Raw genomic sequence first — 22,388 nt, forward strand, 5'->3', positions numbered from 1 at the left:
GCTTTATGCATTAAAGCCTGTTTTCTCGAAACATTATTTCAGATAATGATAGACATGTAATTGCTTGTATGGAAACACGTTGGAAGAACATTTTGGATACATTGAAAGTAATATGAGTATGCATTTGGCACTAAGATAAAGAAATCAATTATATTTGAATGTTTACGGTAAAATAATATTACGTCACTGGTCTGCTACCGTCGTCTAGATCCAATCTACCCAGATGTTGGCAAACCGTGCTTTTTTGTTGTGAGGAAAAGTCCGTTAATAATTTAATAAAATACTTGGCACAGTTGTTTGTTTTTATTGTATTACTGACTTTGTGGATAGTGTAATATGTCAAGGTAGACTGTAAATAGGTCTTCAGGGTATCTTGGCAACCAACGGACCAATCGTTGCTCTTCCAGCAGCGCAAGCGCACCAAGGACCTCACCCACTGTCCCTTCGGCTGGTGGGATCTAGACAGAACTGGGAGCGTGCTTGCGGAGGAATGACAACAACGGCTTTCCCAGCCCAGTTCGGCCCATGCTAGGTAGCCGTAAACTAGCCGACAGTGTATCTTTTTGTATGCTTTACACCAAAATTGACAGTCGGTTATGCAAATTACCCTCGGTGGCTTTGTGGTTGTTGGCTAGTCAGTAGTGCTACAGTAGCTAGCTAGTTGTAGAATCAAACATACTAGTTTGAGGTGTTTAGGCGTTGGTACCCTGAAACAATAGGAACATAACGAGTGCCAGTGAAGGTGGAAGAGTTACTGTCTTGTGTGTTATATGTACATGTACATGTAAATGTAGTGTGTCTCGAGTCTTTAATTGTCATATGACATAGTGTTGTAGAATAAGCTGTAGGTTTATATTATTTTCATCGCCATACTAGACAGTTAGGATGCTATTGCAGAGCCGGTGAACAACTCAGAGGGGTGTATGTGAAATTCAAAGCAAGTAGCTATGATCTCCACGGAGCTTGCGCGAGAATTCCAAGCAAAAGAAAGAAAATCGAAAAACAATCTTAAGAAATGCTTGAAGTCTGCTTTGTCTGCGGATCTAAAGAGGTACAGCATTTCGCTTTAATACAGACAGATATGTGCTGTATTGTTTAATGTTACATCATGTTAAAATGTGTCTTGAGACTGTCATGTGCTGTGTCCTTATCAGAACGACTTTGAACTCGTAAACCACATCACACACCCTACAACCTTTCATCCCCTCACTAGCTGATAAGATGCCTTCCTTGTTTACATCTCAGACACCTTGCTCAATCCTAAACATCATTCCTACCAACTCATAGGTTCCCAGAGATAAACAAACACTACACTTGGGTATATGCATGCTAAACTGTGAGTGTTTTTTGTTGGTCAGCCAGACATCATCTTGTGTTTAGAGGCAGCAAGGAGTTTAACCTGGGGGTGAGAACGCGATTTCTTTCGTGTCTCCCGATGACCCATTTCCAATCCATTGCCTTAGGTCTGCAGAGTGAAATAGCCGCAGCCGTAACAGTTCTGCTCTTGCAGCCCAGTGGGCTGGAGGCTGACTGGTTTCTAGGTCACCCAGTTCAGTCACACAGTGGTAGTAAATGGCGGTTGAAGGAAAAATACCGAGGACATTGCCTCAGGAGTCAGATGGCTGAGCGGTGAGGGAGTTGGGCTAGTAATCTGAAGGTTGCCAGTTTGATTCCCAGCTGTGCCAAATTACGTTGTGTCCTTGGGCAAGGCACTTCACCCTACTTGCCTCTGGGGAATGTCCCTGTACTTACTGTAAGTCGCTCTGGATAAGAGCGTCTGCTAAATGACTAAATGTAAATGTAATTGCCTGTGTTCTGAACCTCCTCAACTGCCCCATTTTTTTTGTATTTGTCTGATGACACAGAAACACTATACCCCCACTCATGATAGGGACTTAGTGGCCTAGTTTGCACTCTCCCAACATTTGACAACCCCACCGTTGTCTTTCGGAAATAACTCAAATGTCGACATTTCATGAGATTGTGCTGTCACTGTACATTTGCCTTCCTCTCCCAGCGCCACTTGCCGCTGCCTGTCGTTCATCTGCTGAGCTACATTTACATTTAGTCATTTAGCAGACGTTCTTATCCAGAGCGACTTACAGTAAGTACAGGGACATTCCCCACCGAGGCAAGTAGGGTGAAGTGCCTTGCCGAAGGACACAACGTCATTTTTCTTAGCCGGGAATCGAACCAGCGACCTTCTGATTACAAGCCCGACTCCCTCACCGCTCAGCCATCTGACCTCCAGCTGTGTTTCCACAGACTGCTTCAGGAGGAGCTGGAGGTTGATGTGACTGTGTGTGTGGGAGCCAGCTCCCTGCGGGCCCACAAGGCCATACTGCTGGCCAGGGCTCCACACATCATGCTGGGGACCCACCAAGACCCTAACACCATCCACCTGACGGGGTATGACTTCACAGAGATGAGCGACTTTATCAGGTACAACAACAACAACAGCTGTTATTTTTGTGTCACTGCCCTTTTGGTTTTATAACACCCACTTATACAAGGCTGTAGAGTTGTAGAAAAGCGTCTTCTGAGTAAATATATAGAAAACACTGATGCCCTTCTTTCTCTGTAGGCCTTCGTGCTGCAGTTTTCATCGCTTCTGACAGAGGGCGCCAGACGCCTTGTTCGATTTTTGCCATTTAAAGTCAAGGTTACTACTTTAGAATATATAATTAGGCAGTGGCACCAAAGGAAAACTATTGAGGTTTTTTCCGCAGTTGATATTTGCATCGCGGCTGGTTGGATAAATCTGGAATTCCATGACTGAGTTTTGCATCATAAGTTAGGACATTTGGGTCTGGCAATGTGGTCTCTAGGAGATTAACAACAAGTCTTTATTTGTTTGTCAGATGCATTTGTGCATGTTCAGTAGCGTTTTTTAATGGCCTTTGTTTAACTTGCTGGGCTCTGACCCTGGAATACTGTGTTTGTCGAGACAGAGAGAGGCTGTTAGGAACCCTCATGCATGACGGCTTCCGGTTACGCGTGTAAGCACACCGTTTCTCAGCGCGGCGTGCAAACGGAACTGCCAATATGTGGTCCTGCCACTCGTACATCATGAATAACCTCTGGCAGTCTGACTCGTGCTGTGGCTGCAGATCACAAAGGCACCTGTACCCGTACGCAGAACAAAGCCGCTGCAGTGCGAAGCGCTGACGGATCGCAGGGCCGCAAAGTCACACAGACCAACCTCCCTCCTATCTCTCTCGCCCCTCTCGCCCCACGTCCTGCCTCTGGGACAGCACGTCCCCGGTCCCACTCTCTCCTCGGAGCCACTGTGCTCGTTGGCTGATCGGATTAAGAAACACCGGCTATCACACTTGTTCCTTAACGGGTCCACGGACTGTGACTTGGCCCTCACATGCCTTGCTGCTTTGCTCGCAGGCATGTGTACACTGCCGACCAGCGCATGGGCCTGGATGGAAAGATCGCGGAGCCAGGGGCAGTGGAGGTACTCTCCGCCCCAGGCGACCACCACAGCATCACTGACCCAGGTAAAACCGATTAGCCGTGTTTAGATTGAGGCCCCCCTCTCCCCACCCCCATCCCTCCCGCAGCGCATGTTATCTCCACCCATAAGCCACTTAGGAGATAATCACATTCAGCCTCTCCCTGCTACCGCTAATCACAACACCAGGAGGGGGAGGCCAGACTGAACACACTGACCTTTTTGGGGGGTCGCTAAAGCTTCCCTCCCAGTGTCTTAACCCTTGTGCTGCCTTCGGGTCACATGACCCAAAGGTTCATAACGAACCATCATTGTGTTTACCCAATTTTACCCAATACAAAAACTAATAAAAATAACCTTTTTTTAACCTTCGCAATGTGGGGGGTCTGAGAGCCCAACGGTTAAAAGAAAATGCTTCACTTTGTTTTTGTATGCGGTAAATTTGTCGCAATACGACGGTGGGTCACAATGACTGATGGGTCAGAATGACCCGAAGATAACACAAGGGTTAATCCTTGTTCGCTCCCCTCACTTTTCTCACGAGCTGTCTCAATTTCACCCCCCCCCCCCCCCCCCATCTCCTTTCCCACCATCCGTCCCTCCTTCCCCTCCCAGATGTCTGGGTCGTTGAGCCTGCCTCTGGCCTGGGAGCAGACCTGCTGGATCTCTACCAGAGAGGGGAGTGCTGTGACATCAGCATCCAAGTAGCAGAGCAGGTGTTCCGCTGCCACAGGTACAACACACAGGTGTTCCGCTGCCACAGGTACAACACACAGGTGTTCCGCTGCCACAGGTACAACACACAGGTGTTCCGCTGCCACTGGTACAACACACAGGTGTTCCGCTGCCACTGGTACAACACACAGGTGTTCCGCTGCCACAGGTACAACACACAGGTGTTCCGCTGCCACAGGTACAACACACAGGTGTTCCGCTGCCACTGGTACAACACACAGGTGTTCCGCTGCCACTGGTACAACACACAGGTGTTCCGCTGCCACTGGTACAACACACAGGTGTTCCGCTGCCACAGGTACAACACACAGGTGTTCCGCTGCCACAGGTACAACACACAGGTGTTCCGCTGCCACAGGTACAACACACAGGTGTTCCAAAGGCGTCACCTGTCCGCCCCCTCCCCATGTCATCCTTGCGTTCGCCTTTATTAACCCCTACAATGCTAACAGCTACTACTGTTTAGTTTGTTCTCGGGTGAACTTAAAATGTCTTTCAGGGTGGCACACATGGTCCAATCAATTCAAGCAATCAAAGCAATCAATTCACTGCACATATTCCTTTTCTTTCTGATTTGGATTTTACCTGCTGCTCAATTTGTAGTAAATTATGCAAGTTTATGTTGTTATCGGATAACAACGCTCACGCTCTGGATAAGAGCATCTGCTAAAATGACAAAATGTTTTCAATATAGCAGAATTAGCCTACGTAACACCACCTGAACATATGTTGTCAAGCCTGTATTTAAAACTAGTTAAACACTGGCATGCAGTGATGCAGGTAACCATGGAGACAGGTTTCTCCCTGCGTGTGCTTGGGGGAAGCACCCAGCCAGCGGAGGGAAGGGGGGGCGGCCCCCTTTTTTGGTGGGGGAGGGGGGGGAATGGGGGGGAGCTCTGCACCACTGATCAGTATGGTAGACCAGCAGTGTCTGCCGCAAGTCTCTCCACTCTCCTCCTCACCACAATCTGACAGAGCTGTGTGATCTCCAAACCCCCCCTCTCACACACACACATCCCCACTCCCCCCTCCCACACACACACATCCCCACTCCCCCCTCCCACACACACACATCCCCACTCCCCCCTCCCACACACACACATCCCGACTCCCCCCTCTCACACACACACATCCCCACTCCCCCCTCCCACACACACACATCCCTACTCCCCCCTCTCACACACACACATCCCCACTCCCCCCTCCCACACACACACATCCCTACTCCCCCCTCCCACACACACACATCCCCACTCCCCCCTTCCACACACACACACATCCCTACTCCCCCCTCTCACACACACACATCCCCACTCCCCCCTCCCACACACACACATCCCTACTCCCCCCTCCCACACACACACATCCCCACTCCCCCCTCCCACACACACACATCCCCACTCCCCCCTTCCACACACACACACATCCCTACTCCCCCCTCTCACACACACACATCCCGACTCCCCCCTCCCACACACACACATCCTGACTCCCCCCTGCCCCCCCTCACACACTCACACTCACACACACCCCCCGATCCAACCTCTCAGTTCCAATGTCCCAGACTGACATCCACCATCGGGAGCCTTTTCCGTACACCAGCACAGATTCTCCTGCAGCTGCTCCTGCATAGCCAGGAAGGATCTGTGTCTCATTGTCAAATTCCAACTGAAATCACACAGACTAAAACAGTTAGCGCCTCACGCACCCTGCCTCTCTTGTGGACTATTTTTAGCTGCTTGTTTATGTGAAGGGAGTTCCTTTGGGGAGGAAAGAAAAGCCACTAAATAATCATGATGGTGGATGCTGTCTGATGTTTGTTACTGTTCGGACAAGACAAACATTAAGAGGCACTTGGATCAGTTTCTGTTCTCCATGCAGGTGTCCTCCTCACTGTACATCACATTTAGACATTACATTTAGTCATTTAGCAGACGCTCTTATCCAGAGCGACTTACATTAAGTACAGGGACATTCCCCCGAGGCAAGTATGGTGAAGTGCCTTGCCCAAGGACACAGTGTCATTTTTACAGACAGGAATCGAACCGGCAACCTCCTGATTCCCTAACCGCTCAGCCACCTGATTCCCCACATCAGTGCTAGTTTAGACCTTGTTTAGACGTCCTCCGAACACAAAGAATGGATTCACCTCGGCTCGGTCGTGATTTGACTTGACCGCGTGCCCCCGAGCACATCGACCGAGCTGTCTCGTAGATCGCAAGCCAGACACGTGACCCTGCAAGTTCACCGTCCACCGCCGCCGCCGGGCCATGACTCAGACGTGTGAAAGCTGACCTGTGTTTGGGTCTCTCTGTCTCCAGGGCCATACTGTGTGCCAGGTCGCAGTATTTCCGAGCCATGCTAAGCGGGAGTTGGATGGAGAGCTCCAGTCAGTGTATCACTCTACAAGGGTAAGACGAAGCGGGGAATACAGGGCCTCCTGTTCCTCGTGTCGCTACATTCCCGAATCGCACCTCCACTCCTGCCCGGTCCAACAGCACAATCAGTCGGCCTGTAGGGTGTTAATTATTCATACTGCAGTTTGTGTGAATAAATCAAGACGCGGTTTCATATTTGTTCCCATCCTTGCACGCCCCCCCGCCTCCCCCTTCCCCCTAACCACCCAGCTACCCGCAGACATCGAAACCCCAGTCCCTCCGCTCAGATTTCCCAACGTCAAGGTCATTCGCAGAGCCTTGGTTTCTGACTGTGAGTTCTCTCTGTCCTGAAGTGTGTGTGTGTGTCTTCGGAGGAGTCTCTGCCAAGCCCTGGGGGGGCGGCCGGGACAAACGAGGCAGAACTGCCTCCTCGGGGGGCGAGACGCGTCGCTGAGCGTAACCGGGGACGACGCGGTGTCACCACGGAGGAAGGGTGTGCTGACGTGTTGTGGAGCTGTGATGTGGCCCTTAGACCCAAGTACCATCTATTAGCGCCGAGCTTAGTCTGTGGTCCACTCGCACTAGTCTTTTGTCCGTTGTAGAAGACGAACGAATGCGGCATTTGTGTGCATCGTAAACTGGGAGCTGTGTGTGTGAGCGTAAAAGGCTGAATCCGTTAGTTGCGAGCTTGATGTAGAGCTCTCAGTACGGGTGGAAGACCATGGGAGCCCCTGCTGGTGTTGAGTCGAGGCCCTGGTGTTCCCTGTGTGTGTGTGTGTGTGTGTGTGTGTGTGCGTGTAGCCGGTGTGTATCAGTGAAACTCACTCCTCAGGTATGTAACAGGCCACCCGCATCAACGAATAGCTAGCTTTTCGTTGGCGTAGTTGGTAGTGGTGGCGTTTGGGAAGCCAGAGGTGGTAAGTTCGAACCCAGTGCGGGTCGATTTGCCCGATACCTCTGACGGAGCTTGCAAGACCACGTCTGTTACACTGGTGCCGTGACCCGGATCGCTAGGTTAGCATCAGCTAACCGGCCGGAGTGAGTTTGAGGGGTGAATGTAGCCGGTGTGTATCAGTGAAACTCACTCCTCAGGTATGTAACAGGCCACCCGCATCAACGAATAGCTAGCTTTTCGTTGGCGTAGTTGGTAGTGGTGGCGCTTGGGAAGCCAGAGGTGGTAAGTTCGAACCCAGTGCGGGACGATTTGCCCGATACCTCTGACGGAGCTTGCAAGACCACGTCTGTTACACGTGCGTGCGTCTGTCTGTCTGGGTAGTTTTTCTACACAGGTCGCATCACTTCCTGTGTTTGTGCGTCCCTCCCAGCCTGGGCCCAGAGGAGATGGAGATCCTCCTCCAGTTCATGTACGGGGCCATAGTGGACCTGCCTGCCAGAGCCAGTGCCAGGTACGTCTCCCTGCTGGGCCCCTGGAGCACCCTGCTCGGCCCCTGAATGACACAGCCTTCCATAAACATGAACAGCACCCTGATGCTCTGTCCGTCTATCTCTCTGTGTCTCTCTTTCTCTCTCTCTCTCTCTCTCTCTCTCTCTCTGTCTCTCTCTGTCTCTGTCTCTCTCTGTCTCTCTCTCTCTGTCTCTCTCTGTCTCTCTCTCTCTGTCTCTCTCTGTCTCTCTCTGTCTCTCTGTCTCTCTCTCTTTCTCTCTCTCTCTGTCTCTCTCTGTCTCTCTCTCAGTCAGGTGGTGTTGGCAGCAGACATGCTGGGTCTGGAGGGGATGAAGGACGTGGTGGACATGGTTCTGACCAGAGACTACTGTCGTTTCTTCCCCAAGGTCAGTTCCACACAGCGATGGAACGCCGTGGCTACGCTGTTGTGACTTGACAACGCCGCGAGACTTTCTGTTTTGGAATGACGTGGGCGGTTGGGGATTTCGTCAGCAAGCCCTGAGGCCCGAGGCCCCCAGTGTGTCTGTGGTAGAGCCATCTGCAGAAACACACGACGTCTCCCAATTAAAAGAATCCTTGCCCCGATGTGTACTGCACCACCCTGCCGGCCCCCCCAGGACAAGGCCCTGGTGTGCCTCCCACTGTATCACTCCCACCTAATCATGTGCCCGCGATGGAGAACAGCGTGTTTCAGCCCTGCCGCAGACACAAAGAGATCTCTCTTTCTCTGCCTCTACGCCCCCCCCCCCCCTGTATGACTCCACGCTCAACCCTTTGACACGGTGCCCCATTGTGAACCTTTTGAAACGAGATGACCCACCGTAAAAATACCCCGTCTTTCTCTCACCCCTTCGCTGCAGCCCGTCGACGGGGTTCAGAAGTCGATCCTCGAGTGCCTGTCCCTCACGCATTCGCTCGGCCTTCAGAGCCTGCACGCTTCCTGTCTGAGGTGAGTGTGGGCGTGGCCGCGTCACTCGGGAGACCCGTGGGCCTGAGCGCCGCTGAGCGTCACGCCGCTGAGCGTCACGCGCGCGTGTCCTTCAGAGCATGGTCGAAGTGAAAACGAGACTCGATGGAGGAATGTAAGGTGTTGCAAAATATAACATAATCTAGGTGTTTAAAGAATTTGGAATGAAGTAAAAAATTATGCTGGAAACAATGTTGCCCTGAGGTAACAGTGGAAAATTATGCTTCCCTTGTTGTTTTCTTTGTCACCCAGTGCAGTTTTAGTGGTTTTGCTATTACTGTTGTTAATGTCAGGCAAGGCAATACTAAAAATAAACCAGTACATTAATAGATTTTGATTAATACTCTGTGACTAAACCTCCGTACGATATAGTTTCCTGTTCTAGAACGACATTCCAGTGCCATGGTAATATACTTTACGATACAAATTATTACAAAGCCCACAGAGGCTTGAGGTCATTCCTTGCTATTCACAACTTAATCTTAGTCACTTTTCCCAAGCCTTCAACTTCTCCAGAAGCCACTGTCTTCAAAGCAATCGCGGCATCCATTGCGGTAAACAAGCAGAGAAGTGTGGGAATATAGGTCAGGAGAAAGTGTTTGCAGCGAAGCTGCGCTGCCCGGCGGAGCCTCCCGCAGATAGGGAGTAAGGCTGTTTAACGCGTCATGTGACTTGTGTGTGACAGTGAAGGGAGCTGTGCTCTCAGAGCAGTGGGGCTGCACTAACTCGTTCCCCATCACAGGGTCCCCTCCAGCCACCCTGTCCTGATCAGGCCCTGTGGCTGAGGCAGATATTTTTTTTGTAAGATATATTTTGGGCAGCATTTCTTCCTTTTAGAATTGTTTCCAGTGATGGTATAGAGAGACAATAAAAACTTTGGCAAAGGGGGTGGATTCGAACCCAGGCGCCTGTGGTAAGGCCTATGTGGTGAACCACCAGGGCTCCCTGGGGTTGAGCCGATCTAACGCACTCTAGCTCCACGGTACACAACCAAAATATTGTGGCTTGGATCAAGCACATCCCTACCGCCGGGCCAACAAGGTCGGTAATAGAGTTTGGCAGCCCAGAGAGATGGTTAAGTGGCTATGGAAAGAGACCTGACCTGAGCTACTGCAGTAAATCACAACCCTCCCACTCGGCACGTAATTCGAATGAACCACATCCCCACTCCAGCAGTCTCGCAGCACACAGACGGCACAGGCGGCACAGCACAGACGGCACAGACAGCCCTTAACTGTGCCACTGCGTGTGTTTCCCAGGTGGGTGGCGGAACACTTTGTGAAAAGCTGGTCGGAGAGAAACTTTGCCTTGTTGCCATGGGAGCTCCAGAGGACCTGTTTGACCGCGGTGACCTCTTCCATGGTGGGTCCCTCGTGGTCATGTGTTATTCACCTCGCAACACACACACACACACACAGAGACCCCTGACAGGTGTCCAACCTCGTTTCATGTCCTCGTCAGTGTCTGCCGTTTCTCCACAGGAAGTGACATGGCTCGTGATCAAATGAAAAGGACGTATTTATTCGATTTTCCAGCCCTTCGTGACATGTTTGTTTGGGGAAGGGAAATGTGGACGTAGACAGCTGCAGGTTAATCAGGGTTTGTAATCGAGTAAGCCTGCGCCGCTAACGGATGGAGGAGGAGATGAACGGGAGCTCTGGGTTGTGTGACTCGAGGGCTGCACTCCAAACTACCTCCCCTGGGCAAAGAACACTTCAGTCCCCTCTGTTTATGTCGCAGTCACCAGACATGACGACACAATTAGGGGGTTCCCTTGATTGACTGGCAACCGCACGGGTGAAGCAGGTGCAGGACACGGAACATAGCATTAATCGGTATAATCGTAAACGTTAGGAGAGTGCAATCATCCACGCGCTGTGTATTTAGGTTAGGGTGTTTAGATTTGAAATACTTTGATGTCGGTGTTTGTGTACTGCACTGCACTGTGGGTGGGAATGCATGTATGTGCGTACAGGGGTTTCAGGTATAACCAAACGCCACGAAGGCGCCCCTGCGGCACCTGTGCCTGACGTGCCTCTGTCCCGCAGACCGTGCAGAGCGCCGTGACCCTGCTCTGCGCCAGCGAGCAGCTGATTGGCTGCCTGCCCGAGGTCAAGTGGGCCAAGCAGGTGATGGCGCTCGCCACCGAGCTGCAGGAGGAGTGCCTGGCCTTCGCCGTCGCCCGGCTGGCCCTCGTCACGCGGACCGCCGCCTTCCACAGCCTGCGGAGGGTAAGTCGCGCCGCGCTCGGCGCCCCGTGCCAGACCCACGGGGTCGTACTCGGCGCCCCGTGCCAGACCCACGGGGTCGTACTCGGCGACGGCCGCGTTCAGAGCCGTTCCCGTACTAGCCGTGCGCGTGCGTTTGGGGTTGCAGAGGGAGGAGTTCACGCGGGAGCCGGCCCTGCTGAAGAAGCTGTGCGGCGCCGTCAGGGGCGGCGTCACCGTGGAGAACGCCTGCGACCTGTTCTCGGCCGTGGACCGGCTGTGCGGGGACGACACGGAGGACGGCGAAGGCCTCGACGAGGGGCCTCGGAAGGAGGAAGAGGAGGTGAGTAACTCTGCTTCTCTAGGTCGCTGTGAGCTCAGCTTGAGGTTTTCACTCCAACCCTACTCTAGAGGAACCCTAATCTGGTCATTAGCTGGTTGATGGTTGACTCAGTCAGGTTGACTGAATCGGGGCAGTTAGGAATGAGGTGAGAGCTAACACCTACTGTTTACTAGACCTGATCCCATTCAGATTCCCCTTTACCCATTGTTAAACCAATGCTCTGCTAACTGAGCTGTGTACCCATCCCTGTTTAACGGTATAGACCACCACACTGGGTTCTACGCTGAGTTCCACAGGCCCAGGGATGTAGAACACACATGCCCTGAGAATACATGTCCATACTACACAGCAGGATGGATTAGACAGAGACAATGAGGCATGGGAGTGGCCTTATCTAATCTGGCCGTGTGTCCGGTCGGGAGGGAGGGAGAAGGGAAGGGAGGGAGGGGAGGGAGGGAGAGAGAAGGGAAGGGAGGGAGGAGGGGAGGGAGAAGAGAGGAGGGGAGGGAGGGAGGGAGGGAGAGAGGGAGAGGAGGGGGGGAGGGAGGGATAGATGGCTCCTCCCTCCCCTCCAGCTCTTTTTTATAAACATTCAGGCGAGGAGGCGGGAGAGTGACGGTCTTCAGCGGCCCGGTGACATCACGGATTTAGCTCAAGGGAGCTCAAGTGGATCCTGCAAGAGAGAGAGAGAGAGAGTGAGGGGAAGGGAGGGAGGGACGGGCGGGGTTACGAGTTGCCATGGCGACGGGCCCTTCAAGCAGCTGCTGATTTGCTAGTGCTCGTTCTCTCTCTGCCTGCTGCCTGCTTGTCCCCCCTCTCTCTCGCCTCCCTCCCTCCCTCTCTCTCCCTCTCCCTGCCAGCCATTCAGGCGAGAGCTCTGTGCTCTGCATGCACGGTTGTGGACCTTCCTGCTCCAGTCCTTCTACGCCGTCCGCCACACACAGGGATGGGAGACGCTGCCTCCCAAGCACAAGGAGAGGATACTGGCAGGTAAGACCGCATATGTTTCATCTCGGGGGGGGGGGTGTTAGTGAGGAGGTCTGGCCGCAGCGGGGCGACGCGTGCCTGGCGATCTCCTCTCAGCTCGGATGGGGCATGTTCAAAGGCTGCAGGGTGTGTTTCTTTTTCTTTCTTCTTCTTCTTGTTTCTCCCATGCCAGCGTAGGGGAACAGAAGGAGCTGGCTCTGCCGGCTCGGCACGGTTTGCCAGAGAGCCAAAGCCCCTCGAAGCACATGCTGCTGGCTGATAGCACGCAATTAACGGCTCCCCCGCTGCACAGCTGCACAGCCACACTGGAAGACCTCCCATTGTTTTAGCCTCCCCTCACACCCTGCGCTGCCTGCCTGCGGGGCTGGTCGCAGTCTGAGCGGTGCGGGCCCACGCGCTAAATGCGCCAGACTCAGCGTGTCGGGGGGTTTGAGAAGGGGGGGGGGGTCGAATTCTCTGTTCATGTGATGTTTTTTTTTTTATACTGAGACCTTGAAGGTGTTCAGTGCTTTCTCGGTTTGGCTTTGTGATGTGTGAGAGATGCACGGCGTGAAGGATACCACTGACCAGGATTGTACCCATCCTCTGTCGGGTTCTACTGAAAGAAGTAATGCAATATACGGGATTATCCAGACACACACACACACCTACTTAGTCCCATTTTTGATTTGCAGGTGTTTACTACAGTATCGGTTCGGAGTGTCTCTGGGGAAATGGATGCGCTTCGAAGGCAGTATTTCCTTCCTTGCTAGACTCAGCTGAGTGACATGCCATTGATTAACACCCCCCGTGTTCCTCCTGTGCCCTATTGAAATGGGAGGCTGAGAGCAGGAGGGAGGCATGAATGAGAATCGAGGTGCAATTTCCTAATTGAAATCCTTGTTTGGTTAATCAGAATCAGAATGGGATTTATTCGCCATGAAAGTTTGCACAGACAAGGAATTTGCTTTGGCAGGAAGGTGCATACAATAAACATATAGGGACCTAAAATTTAAATATGTGGACTATCTATACTAAGGGTACATAAACTAGCAGTACTAGGTGGAATTTAATAAAATATACAATAAAATATAATAACCGACATTACCAAGTCAGCATTAAGCAAATGGTGCCCAACTGGTCATTCAAAAACGTCTATATTTTTCTCCACACATTAGAAAAGTGATCAATCCTGTGCTTTTCTTCTCTCACAGCTGCGGTCGATAAAGGCGACAGTAGAAGACTCGGTAAAAAGCCTGTATTCACAAGCTCTCAGGTAAACCTCTAGAATACAAGCTTACATTCTCGCATGTTGTGAGGGGAAAAATCATATGGTTGCTTTATCTTCATTAAAGCACCAGCTCAGAACAGATGTCATGAACCCATTAATGTTACATCTCAGAGGAATCTGTGTAAGTCTGTGTAATCCAGGCATGATTATAGTGCTAGTGTCCATTAGAAGCACTATAATCAGTCCACTGCCATCTCCTCACAGCCAGCAAACGGGAATTGAGGGTCTACTTCGAATCAGTCCAGAATTGTTTCAGAGGCTTGTCTGAATGAGAGGGTCCTGAGGGGTTGTGATTGGCTGAAAGAAGCCCCGCCCCCCCTTCCTCTGTCAGAGTTTGCACGGTAACTGGTCAGGAAGTGCTGTGATGCAGAGCGAGGACCTGGAAGCGTTTTTTCTGTCTGGTTTTGCCTCACTGATCTATGTGACAGGCTGCTGACTGTCGTCATTTATCTTATCGACGCAACAAAAGCAATTACCTCAGCTCTCGGGGCCAACACAGACACCTTGTTCCTGGGAGACCGCTAAATACAAGACAGATAGGAAGTTTGTCATCTAACGTGCAGTTTTTTTTTAAATGTTCTAATAATATTCAAACGCCTCTTCTCTCAGCAGCAGAGGGCTGTAAAATGCCCCGCGGGCCCCGCAGCTGAGTCAGAGAGCCCTCCTGTACCCAGGAGCCACCGGGGCACCAGGACCTCCAGCCCGGCCTCCCAGCGCCCTGCGCCAGGCACCATGAAGTCAGACGGCCCGGGGACGGCCAGCAAGCCAGGGGATGCCGACACATCCAGGGCCAAGAGCGGGAGGAGCAGGCCCGGGGACCAGAGCTCCACAGCCAAACCAAAGGCGGCTCCCTCGGCCAAGCCCGTGCTCAATGGAACCGGAGGGCCAGGGACCAGGCGGGAGGCGGCCACGGCCAACGGCACCCGAGGCTCCCTGACCGGGGCCGGGAAGGGGCTGAAGGAGCAGGAGAGGAAGCCCAACCCAGGAGCGAGGCCCAAGACCTCCCCCCCGGGCTCCACATCAGCCGGCCCCGCCAAGCCAGGCAAGCTTCAGAAGAGCCCCGCTGGGAAGGAGCTCCCGAACAGCGTCACGACCGCCCAGCCCCACCCCAGCACCCCCTCCACCTCAGGCAGCGCTTCCCCAGAGAACAGCTCCGGCAGCCTGCGCAACAACAGCAGCCATCCTATCCCAGGTCTGAGACACAGGCTAACTTAACGACCACATACTCATTCTCACTCCGCCTTCCTGCTGTGCCCAAACCCCCTGCTGCTGAGTTAGTCTGTGAATGCCTGCTAGCTGACAGGCTATCTGGAGAATAACATGACTGATTATTCTGCAGAATTGTATGGGTTTGCCCTAAGGGAATCCTGACAGAGACTAAAGTGAATATATTTCAGCTGAACTACCATATAGAGCCTAGACAGCACAGGAGGCTAGAAGATACGCTGTGAATCCATCCCATAATGTTTGCGGTTGGGTTTTTCCCATGTCATGTCTGAGGACAAACGGAACACACACACCTAAGCTTCAGAGCTGAAGGTCAAAGCCCAACACACAGGGTGTGACTAATCACTTCTCCACCCTCGCCGTCTCCCTGGTGATGCCGTGTTGCAGGCCGGGGAGGGGTGAGGGCTTGTGACTTTGAACTAGGCCTCAGCTGCCCTTGCCCCCCCCCCCCCCTCGCACGAAAGCGAAAAGAAAAGGAGCCATTTGCTTCGCTCCCAACTGTCAGAACACAGCCATCCTCCCTCATCTTCAACAGCTAAATTTGCTGTGTGGAGATAACGTAGTCGTAATGTAATACACATCTCTTCATTTAGCAGATGTTTTTTGCCCCAAACAGACATTTAAGGGACCTGCAAACTCTAGCTCTGCGGTCAAATGCTCTAATGACTCAGCTGTGTCTATCCACTGTAGTGTTGTCATCACTAAGCTCCCGGCTGACACATTTTTAATTGGCAATTTCAGTTGTTTGTAATGAATCGATATTCCGGTTTCTTTACTACTGTATCCCTCCTGCCGTGTCAGACCTGGTTCGTTTTACTGTAGGATTTAACCCGTTAAGGAGTAGCGTCACACATATGTGATTCTGAACATTCCAACCGACTATTTTCCGATAGACAAAAACTATATGACAAACGCTATAGTATGGCTTCAAAATTTACAATTAGGAGGCTAACAAGTAACACTAGCAGGTAGTAGCATTGCTACGAGTATTATGCTAGGTTGCTAGGTAACGGAAGCTAACTAAAACTAGCTAGCTTCCGTTTTGGAAAAATAACTCACTCCTTAAAAGAGGGCAGAAACCATTCTTTCTGGTTCTGACTGTGCTGTCCACTATTGATTCCCTTTAAGCTGTAGGAGATTCATGCCACTCCTAGCCACTCCCTCTTTATTGGGATTTCATCCATTGTCGTTTTAGATTCAGTTTAGATCCAGAGTCGGCACTCACGTTTTTTGAGCGTATCATTTGTCAGTGGATGATATGCTGTTAGGATCTTTTTCAATGTGATTTTACTTACCAAGCCGTGACAGACTGTAAACCATGGGAGTCAGGTGGCTGAGCGGTTAGGGAATCGGGCTAGTAATCAGAAGGTTGCCGGTTCGATTCCGGCCATGCAAAAATGACGTTGTGTCCTTGGGCAAGGCACTTCACCCTACTTGCCTCGGGGGAATGTCCCTGTACTTACTGTAAGTCGCTCTGGATAAGAGCGTCTGCTAAATGACTAAATGTAAACCAAGCCGAGCTCGATGCTTGACGATGTGTGTCCTCTGTCCGTAGGTCTGAAGACTAAAGCCCAGGCCAGGGTTGTGCCGAAATCCCCTCTCACCAAACCCCCTCAGAAAACAGACACCACAAAGACCAACAGGTGAGAGAAGCCTTTCTGGAATGGACTCCCGTCCTTGGACAAAATGGTAGAAACATCTTTGCTGCCCCCCGCTGTCGTACAGCGGTGTAGGCACACATAAATCAGTAACAAGACTTTGCATTTATGCCCTCATGAATAGCATTGCTGTAAAAAAAAAATGGAGTGTGATTTCGCTCAGTTTAATATGATTGTTTTTCTCGGTTCTGTCAGCCCTACAAACAATCCCACCGCCAGAGAGGTCAGTAAAGCCAAGCTCACTGCGTCAGCGAGAGCAGCCCCTATGGCAGCAGGGGCCCGCGACACTAAGGGGAGAAGCACACCAACCAGCCTGCCAGAGAACCATGGTAGGTCCTGGATACAGTTACGACACAAACGTTATCAAGTGACGATGAAAAAGTTGTAAAATATTTTCTTTTTTCCCCCCCTCCTGCTTCAGTCTCCAGACCAGGATCTTCTCTGAGGAAACCTGCGTCCCCCAAGAAAGAGGAAAAGGATGGGCCCAAGGCCTCCGCCGCCGCCGACAAAACAGCCATCGAGGCCTCCAAAAGAAAGATCACGAAGCCCGCTCCCGCGGCGGCGGCGGCTAGATCCACAACCAAACCAGCCAAAGCCGCGCCTAACCCTGTGGCCCCCAAGCCGTCAGCGCTAGCAGGGGCCAAACCCGGAGCCAAGCACAAAGGCCCCAGCGAGGCATCGACAGAGAAAGCTGTGCCCAAGCCAGTCAAAAGCTCCTCTGCTCTCGCTTCCAAGAGGCCCGCGGGTAAAGAAAAAGAGACATCCGGTGCGAAAAGTTCCGATCTCAAAAGTACAGAGCAGCCCCGGTCTAACGGCACCGGCGCGGCGGGAGAACACCGGGGGAACTCAGCGACGTCCGAATCCTCCACCCAGGCCAACCATGTCAGCACAAAGCCACCAGGCCAGGGCGGGAATGGGGGAGACTCCCTGAGTCTGCCCCTGAAGGCCAGACCGGGCCAGAGTCCCCGTAAGACCCCTAACCCAGGCACCTCTAGCGTAGGAGCTGGGGCCAAGACAAGTCAGCCAGCGACCAACAACATCTCTCAGGTGAAGCCTGCCAAGCACATGGAGGACCCCACGGGGAAGCACGCCGCGGGGTCCTCTCTTCCTGCACACCTCGGGGCAGTGCAGGTCCACGAGCTGGGCTCCCTCAACGCCCCCAGAGACCCGGACGTCCCCCAGGACGCCGCCCGCAGCGTGGGGAGCACGCCCCTGGAGGACTCCTGGAGCGGGACCCACCACCAGGTCAGCCCCGAGTCGGAGACGGGCAGCGCCGCCACCACGTCCTCGGACGACATCAAGCCCCGCTCGGAGGACTACGACGCGGGCGGCTCGCAGGACGACGACTGCCCCAACGACCGCGGGGCGTCCAAGTGCGGCACCATCCGCTGCCACGACTTCCTGGGGCGCAGCAGCAGCGACACCAGCACGCCCGAGGAGCTGAAGACGGGCGAGGGCGGGCCGGGGCTGCGAGTGGAGGTGCGCCTCCGGGGGGGCCGCGAGGCGGAGACCACCAGCGAGGAGGAGGGGGCGAGGCCGCGCCCGCGCTCGTGGCTGCAGAGAGACGAGGCGCCCGCCGGCGAGGAGCACGCCGGGGCGGAGGCTGCCGTCGCGGTGAAGAGCGTGCCCGATCACCAGCTCTTCTCTTCGGAGGAGGAGGAGGAGGAGGAGGACGAGGAGACGGAAGATGAAAAATCCGAGGTGGAAGTCCTCCCTGGCCACGCCCCTCCTCCCCCAGCCGACCCCTCCCCCCAGTTCCAGGGCATCGTCAACCTGGCGTTCGACGACGACCCCGGCGACCAGGACAACGAGCAGCCCGACTACCAGTCGGCCTCCAATTTCCGCCGCTCCGTGCTGCTGTCCGTGGACGAGTGCGAGGAGCTGGGCTCGGAGGAGGGCGGCGTCCAGACCCCGCCCCAGCAGCCCGACGACCTCATGCCGAGCGACGTCTTTGAAACCGCCCCCGCGGCTCCCCAGTCGGCGCCCCTCTCCCCCGCCGGACCCCCGAACCACCTGTCCGACCCCCCACAGATCCCATCTAGGGAGCAGGAACCCAAACCTGTCGTGTTCCTCACAGAAGTCCAGGAGATCCCCGGTCAGCCCGGCGGGGCCGGAGGAGGGGTGGAGGCCGGCGGTCCGTCCCCGCATCCTGACCCCTCCGCTGACCTCCACCCACAGGAGCGCCCATGCCACCTGGACCTCAGGCACGCTGAGCAGTACAGCAACGCAGAGGTGCGCAGGAACCAGCCCAATCCCGCCGACAGCAAGAGAGCTGATTTACACCTGGACTTAAATGATCCTCAGCAGGCGGGCGAGTCCCTTGCACATGCCACACAATCCCCAGCAGGTAACGTATAACCTATAGACCCCCCCCACCCCAACCCCCTCCAAGCCAAATCCATTACCCCCTAAACTCTGCAGAATGATTAGTTCAGCCCCTGCAAGATACAATCGTCTTTACTCGATGCTCCCTATTTATTTCAATCCAACACTAGCTCTTCATTCCAAAAAAAGTACATCATTTACGATTATCCGTTTAAAATTCCAATTGAATAAGGGGTAATCTGTGATGTACCCATATTCACAAACTATCTGTGTACCAATTCTAGTAGTTTCATTTGTTACACCAATTTCTTGTTAAGGATGGATTTTGGTCTATCAAACGAGCAGAAGTAGTTTAGCTATAAATGTAAATGACAACTAAACTACCTTTTTTTCAGAGGCACTCAGCCCTTGATCACTCAGTTTACTTATGTTGAGGGAAAAAGCGGTGTTCGTTTCAACAAGACTGATACTAAAATATTAAACGTCAAGCACTATACCATGTGCCAGTTAGAAGTATCTGCCTTGTGACAAGGCTTGTGACGTAGTTGTACCAATGCACTTTGATGTACATAAAATGCAATGATTCAATGATTTTCATTGTTTTTTTTTTCATGCCATGAAAACAAACAGCTTTGGGGCATTTTAAGCCACAGCTGGTTTGAGTTTTCAAATTTGTGTTTACACAACAGACAAGCAACTAAGGATTTTCCTATGAAATCGAAATACACATATGCACATTAGCAAGTTGATGATGGGTTGATGCAAAACATCTGGACTTCACTAACCACTCTAAGTTCGTCGTGACAACCAGATAGCTTTTTTAAAAAGTGTATCTTTAACAGACAACCGTTGATGCCCCGAATCAGCTTGTATTTATGTTGTTTTTGTCTGTTCCTCTGAGACGTCTGTCTCCTCCACCAGAGATGCTTGCATGCCAGTATTAAAAACCATGTTTGTCTTTATTTGATTCCATTATTATTTATTTCTGTATGTTTCTTATTATGTATCCATATCCATTTCGTCAACCCCATTAGTAAACATATGCCGTCTCTAGTCCGTTTATTATTATTATTTGAACGGTTGTAGATTAGAAGTCATGCTGTTGATTTAGTTGGGTAGACTGTGTGTGCTTGTAGCTTCTCTGTACAGTAGTGTGTGTTCTAGTTCAAAAGTCCATGGGTTCTGCTATGTCTCTCTTCACTACCACACAACACAGCAGATCCCTGCACTATAAGCTACATAGATGCTATCCCAGTGCAAACATGTTCATTATTATTCTGCTGCCAACAGCAATAAGTGGTAGATTATTATTTATTTTTTTATCATATTTTGCCAGCATGGGCCTCTCATTTACAATGATACTGACGCAATGTTCATAATAGAAAGTAAATGTATATATATATACACGATTAAACAATGAGGAAAAAAATGTCAGAGATAATGGTTGATGTATTCCTTTTGTGCTGCAAAGTAAATAATTGTTGCCTGCATTTAGGTTTTTGTGACGGTAGTTTTTTAATCTGTACATTGCATTAGGTCTGTCCAAATGAGACCCTCATGTACATCTGAAGACATCATTAGTGCCTGAGCAGATTGAGTTATGCATAGTTACCTGGTTCTGGCAATGCATGGCTTATTGTGTTTGACACTGGTGGATAAAAGAGACACATTCAGACTAGCATCCTTCTGTGCGTCGCCTTTAAGGCAGCTGTCCATCCTCCCTGTCACCTAGCCTCCTCCGGGTCAGCAATGCTGCCACTCTGGAGGAGAATAATCACACTGCAAAAATGCCCCATCAAATTTAAGCCCAGAAATGCTTAAAACAAGTCAATTTGGCTGCCAATGCAGTAAGAACATTTATTTTAAGAAAATGTCTTTAAAAACAGTGTTGTTTACTTAAATTAAGCCATTTATACTAGATTAGGTCTAGATTTACAAGCTAAAAACAATCAAACTCAGTTGTAGACTTTTTGCAGTGTAAGCGTTTGATAAATCAACTTGAACATAACCCATTGGTCTGATCCAGCCATTGATTTAATGTTAGTTATGAGAGCATTTCCCCATTTTTAATAGAGGTCATCCATGAATGACCTCTAGTTTAACATGATCTTAAGGACACAGCTGCATTAAGGGTGAATCTTGTAACAGCCTACATGCTTTGCAACTAGCAAATCCTCATAATGCCTAATGAGAAAGTACTCCGGAGAGCTGAATCGTTTGGTCATTTTTGCAGTATTGTCAATTGTTTTTAGGGGACATTGATGGTTGTGACAGATTGGATCAAACCTGCACACACGAGCGCCGTCCGTCCAAAGCCCTCTCGCCCATTTACGAGCTGGACGCGGGGGAATCCTTTGAGCGCTGCTCGAACAGAGACGGGAGTTGTGTGGGACAGCGGGAGCAGCTTCGACAGGGTGAAGAAGAGACGCAGCCAGAGGAAGACGAGCAGAGCGGTGAGTTTGCAGAGCGGGACTGGGGCCTCCTTCGACAGCTCCTCTCAGACCAAGAGTCCAGCTTAGGGGTCATTAACCCGGTCCCGGAGGACTTGAACTTGGCCCAGTACCTCATCAAGCAGACTCTGTCCCTGTCACGTGACTGCCTGGACTGTCAGGACTTCCTGCCCCATGAGAAGGAGACCTTCAAACGCTGGGCAGAGCTGATCTCGCCTTTGGAAGACTCGACTACCAGCATCACTGTGACCAGCTTCTCCCCGGAGGATGCCGCGTCCCCGCAGGGGGAATGGACCATAGTGGAACTGGAAACGCATCACTGACTAGGTGGATGGACGCAGCGAGCTGACAACTCACTGAGCTTTGTAACAGCTATCAAAATTAGTCGTCTTAGTTCATCGTTTCTCTCTCTCTTTCTCTGTTGTCTCCTTTTTACCGACTCTGGGTTTTGGACTTCAGCTGCAGATCATTTGCTTTATCCATTTATTTGTAGCCTATTTCCTTCAGGATAGCCTACTTGATAGTTGGCAAATGAACAGGGGGCCAAGACACCCATGGGCTGTTTTGCATGTGGATATTTTTGTATGTTCAGCTGTCTGGTGTTGGTTCAATCCTCTTACAAAAGAAAAAAAAGCCTAAATGATGGTTTACAATGGAATTTCACGATAAACTAGAGAACATTGGTTGGTATATTAATTATTGTGTAATATAATAAAAGTTCTTGAGCGAACAATTTTTTGCTTGTGTCTTGGATACGTTTATTAGTCTAATAACTGTGAAAACAGCGAATCCTAGTGTCATTTTGAGTCGCGCACCTATGGAAGCAAATCAGTGACATGTTTTGAATTTTAGTAATTGAATTGTTAATATTGAAATTTAAACACCCCCGAATTTGTTGGTTTTGATTTCACCTCTTTAAAATTGAAATATGAATTTATTTCAATATTTAAAAAAAAATCTGATCCAAAAATTCAAT

The 22,388-nt window shown here is 51.3% G+C and overlaps 1 protein-coding gene across 2 annotated transcripts; it reads left to right on the plus strand.

Annotated features, from left to right (window-relative positions):
- Window positions 1-469: 469 nt before the first annotated feature.
- btbd8 (BTB domain containing 8) lies at window positions 470-22,164 on the plus strand. 2 transcript variants are annotated; one of them, XM_062452433.1, is made up of 18 exons: window positions 470-1,051; window positions 2,266-2,442; window positions 3,397-3,506; window positions 4,076-4,193; window positions 6,517-6,606; window positions 7,899-7,979; window positions 8,268-8,364; window positions 8,839-8,927; window positions 10,205-10,307; window positions 10,994-11,176; window positions 11,322-11,495; window positions 12,356-12,485; window positions 13,676-13,737; window positions 14,365-14,944; window positions 16,535-16,622; window positions 16,833-16,966; window positions 17,059-18,984; window positions 21,215-22,164. In XM_062452433.1, exons 1-18 carry the CDS (start codon window positions 948-950, stop codon window positions 21,733-21,735), a joined length of 4,767 nt encoding a protein of 1,588 aa, XP_062308417.1. In that variant the 5' UTR covers window positions 470-947; the 3' UTR covers window positions 21,736-22,164. The 2 variants fall into 2 exon arrangements, with proteins under 2 accessions (XP_062308417.1, XP_062308416.1); XM_062452432.1 differs by having other exon boundaries at window positions 14,362-14,944; window positions 21,215-22,163.
- The last annotated feature ends 224 nt before the right edge of the window (window positions 22,165-22,388 follow it).

This window comes from Osmerus eperlanus, chromosome 26, assembly GCF_963692335.1.
Source record: "Osmerus eperlanus chromosome 26, fOsmEpe2.1, whole genome shotgun sequence".
NCBI classification, from domain to species: domain Eukaryota; kingdom Metazoa; phylum Chordata; class Actinopteri; order Osmeriformes; family Osmeridae; genus Osmerus; species Osmerus eperlanus.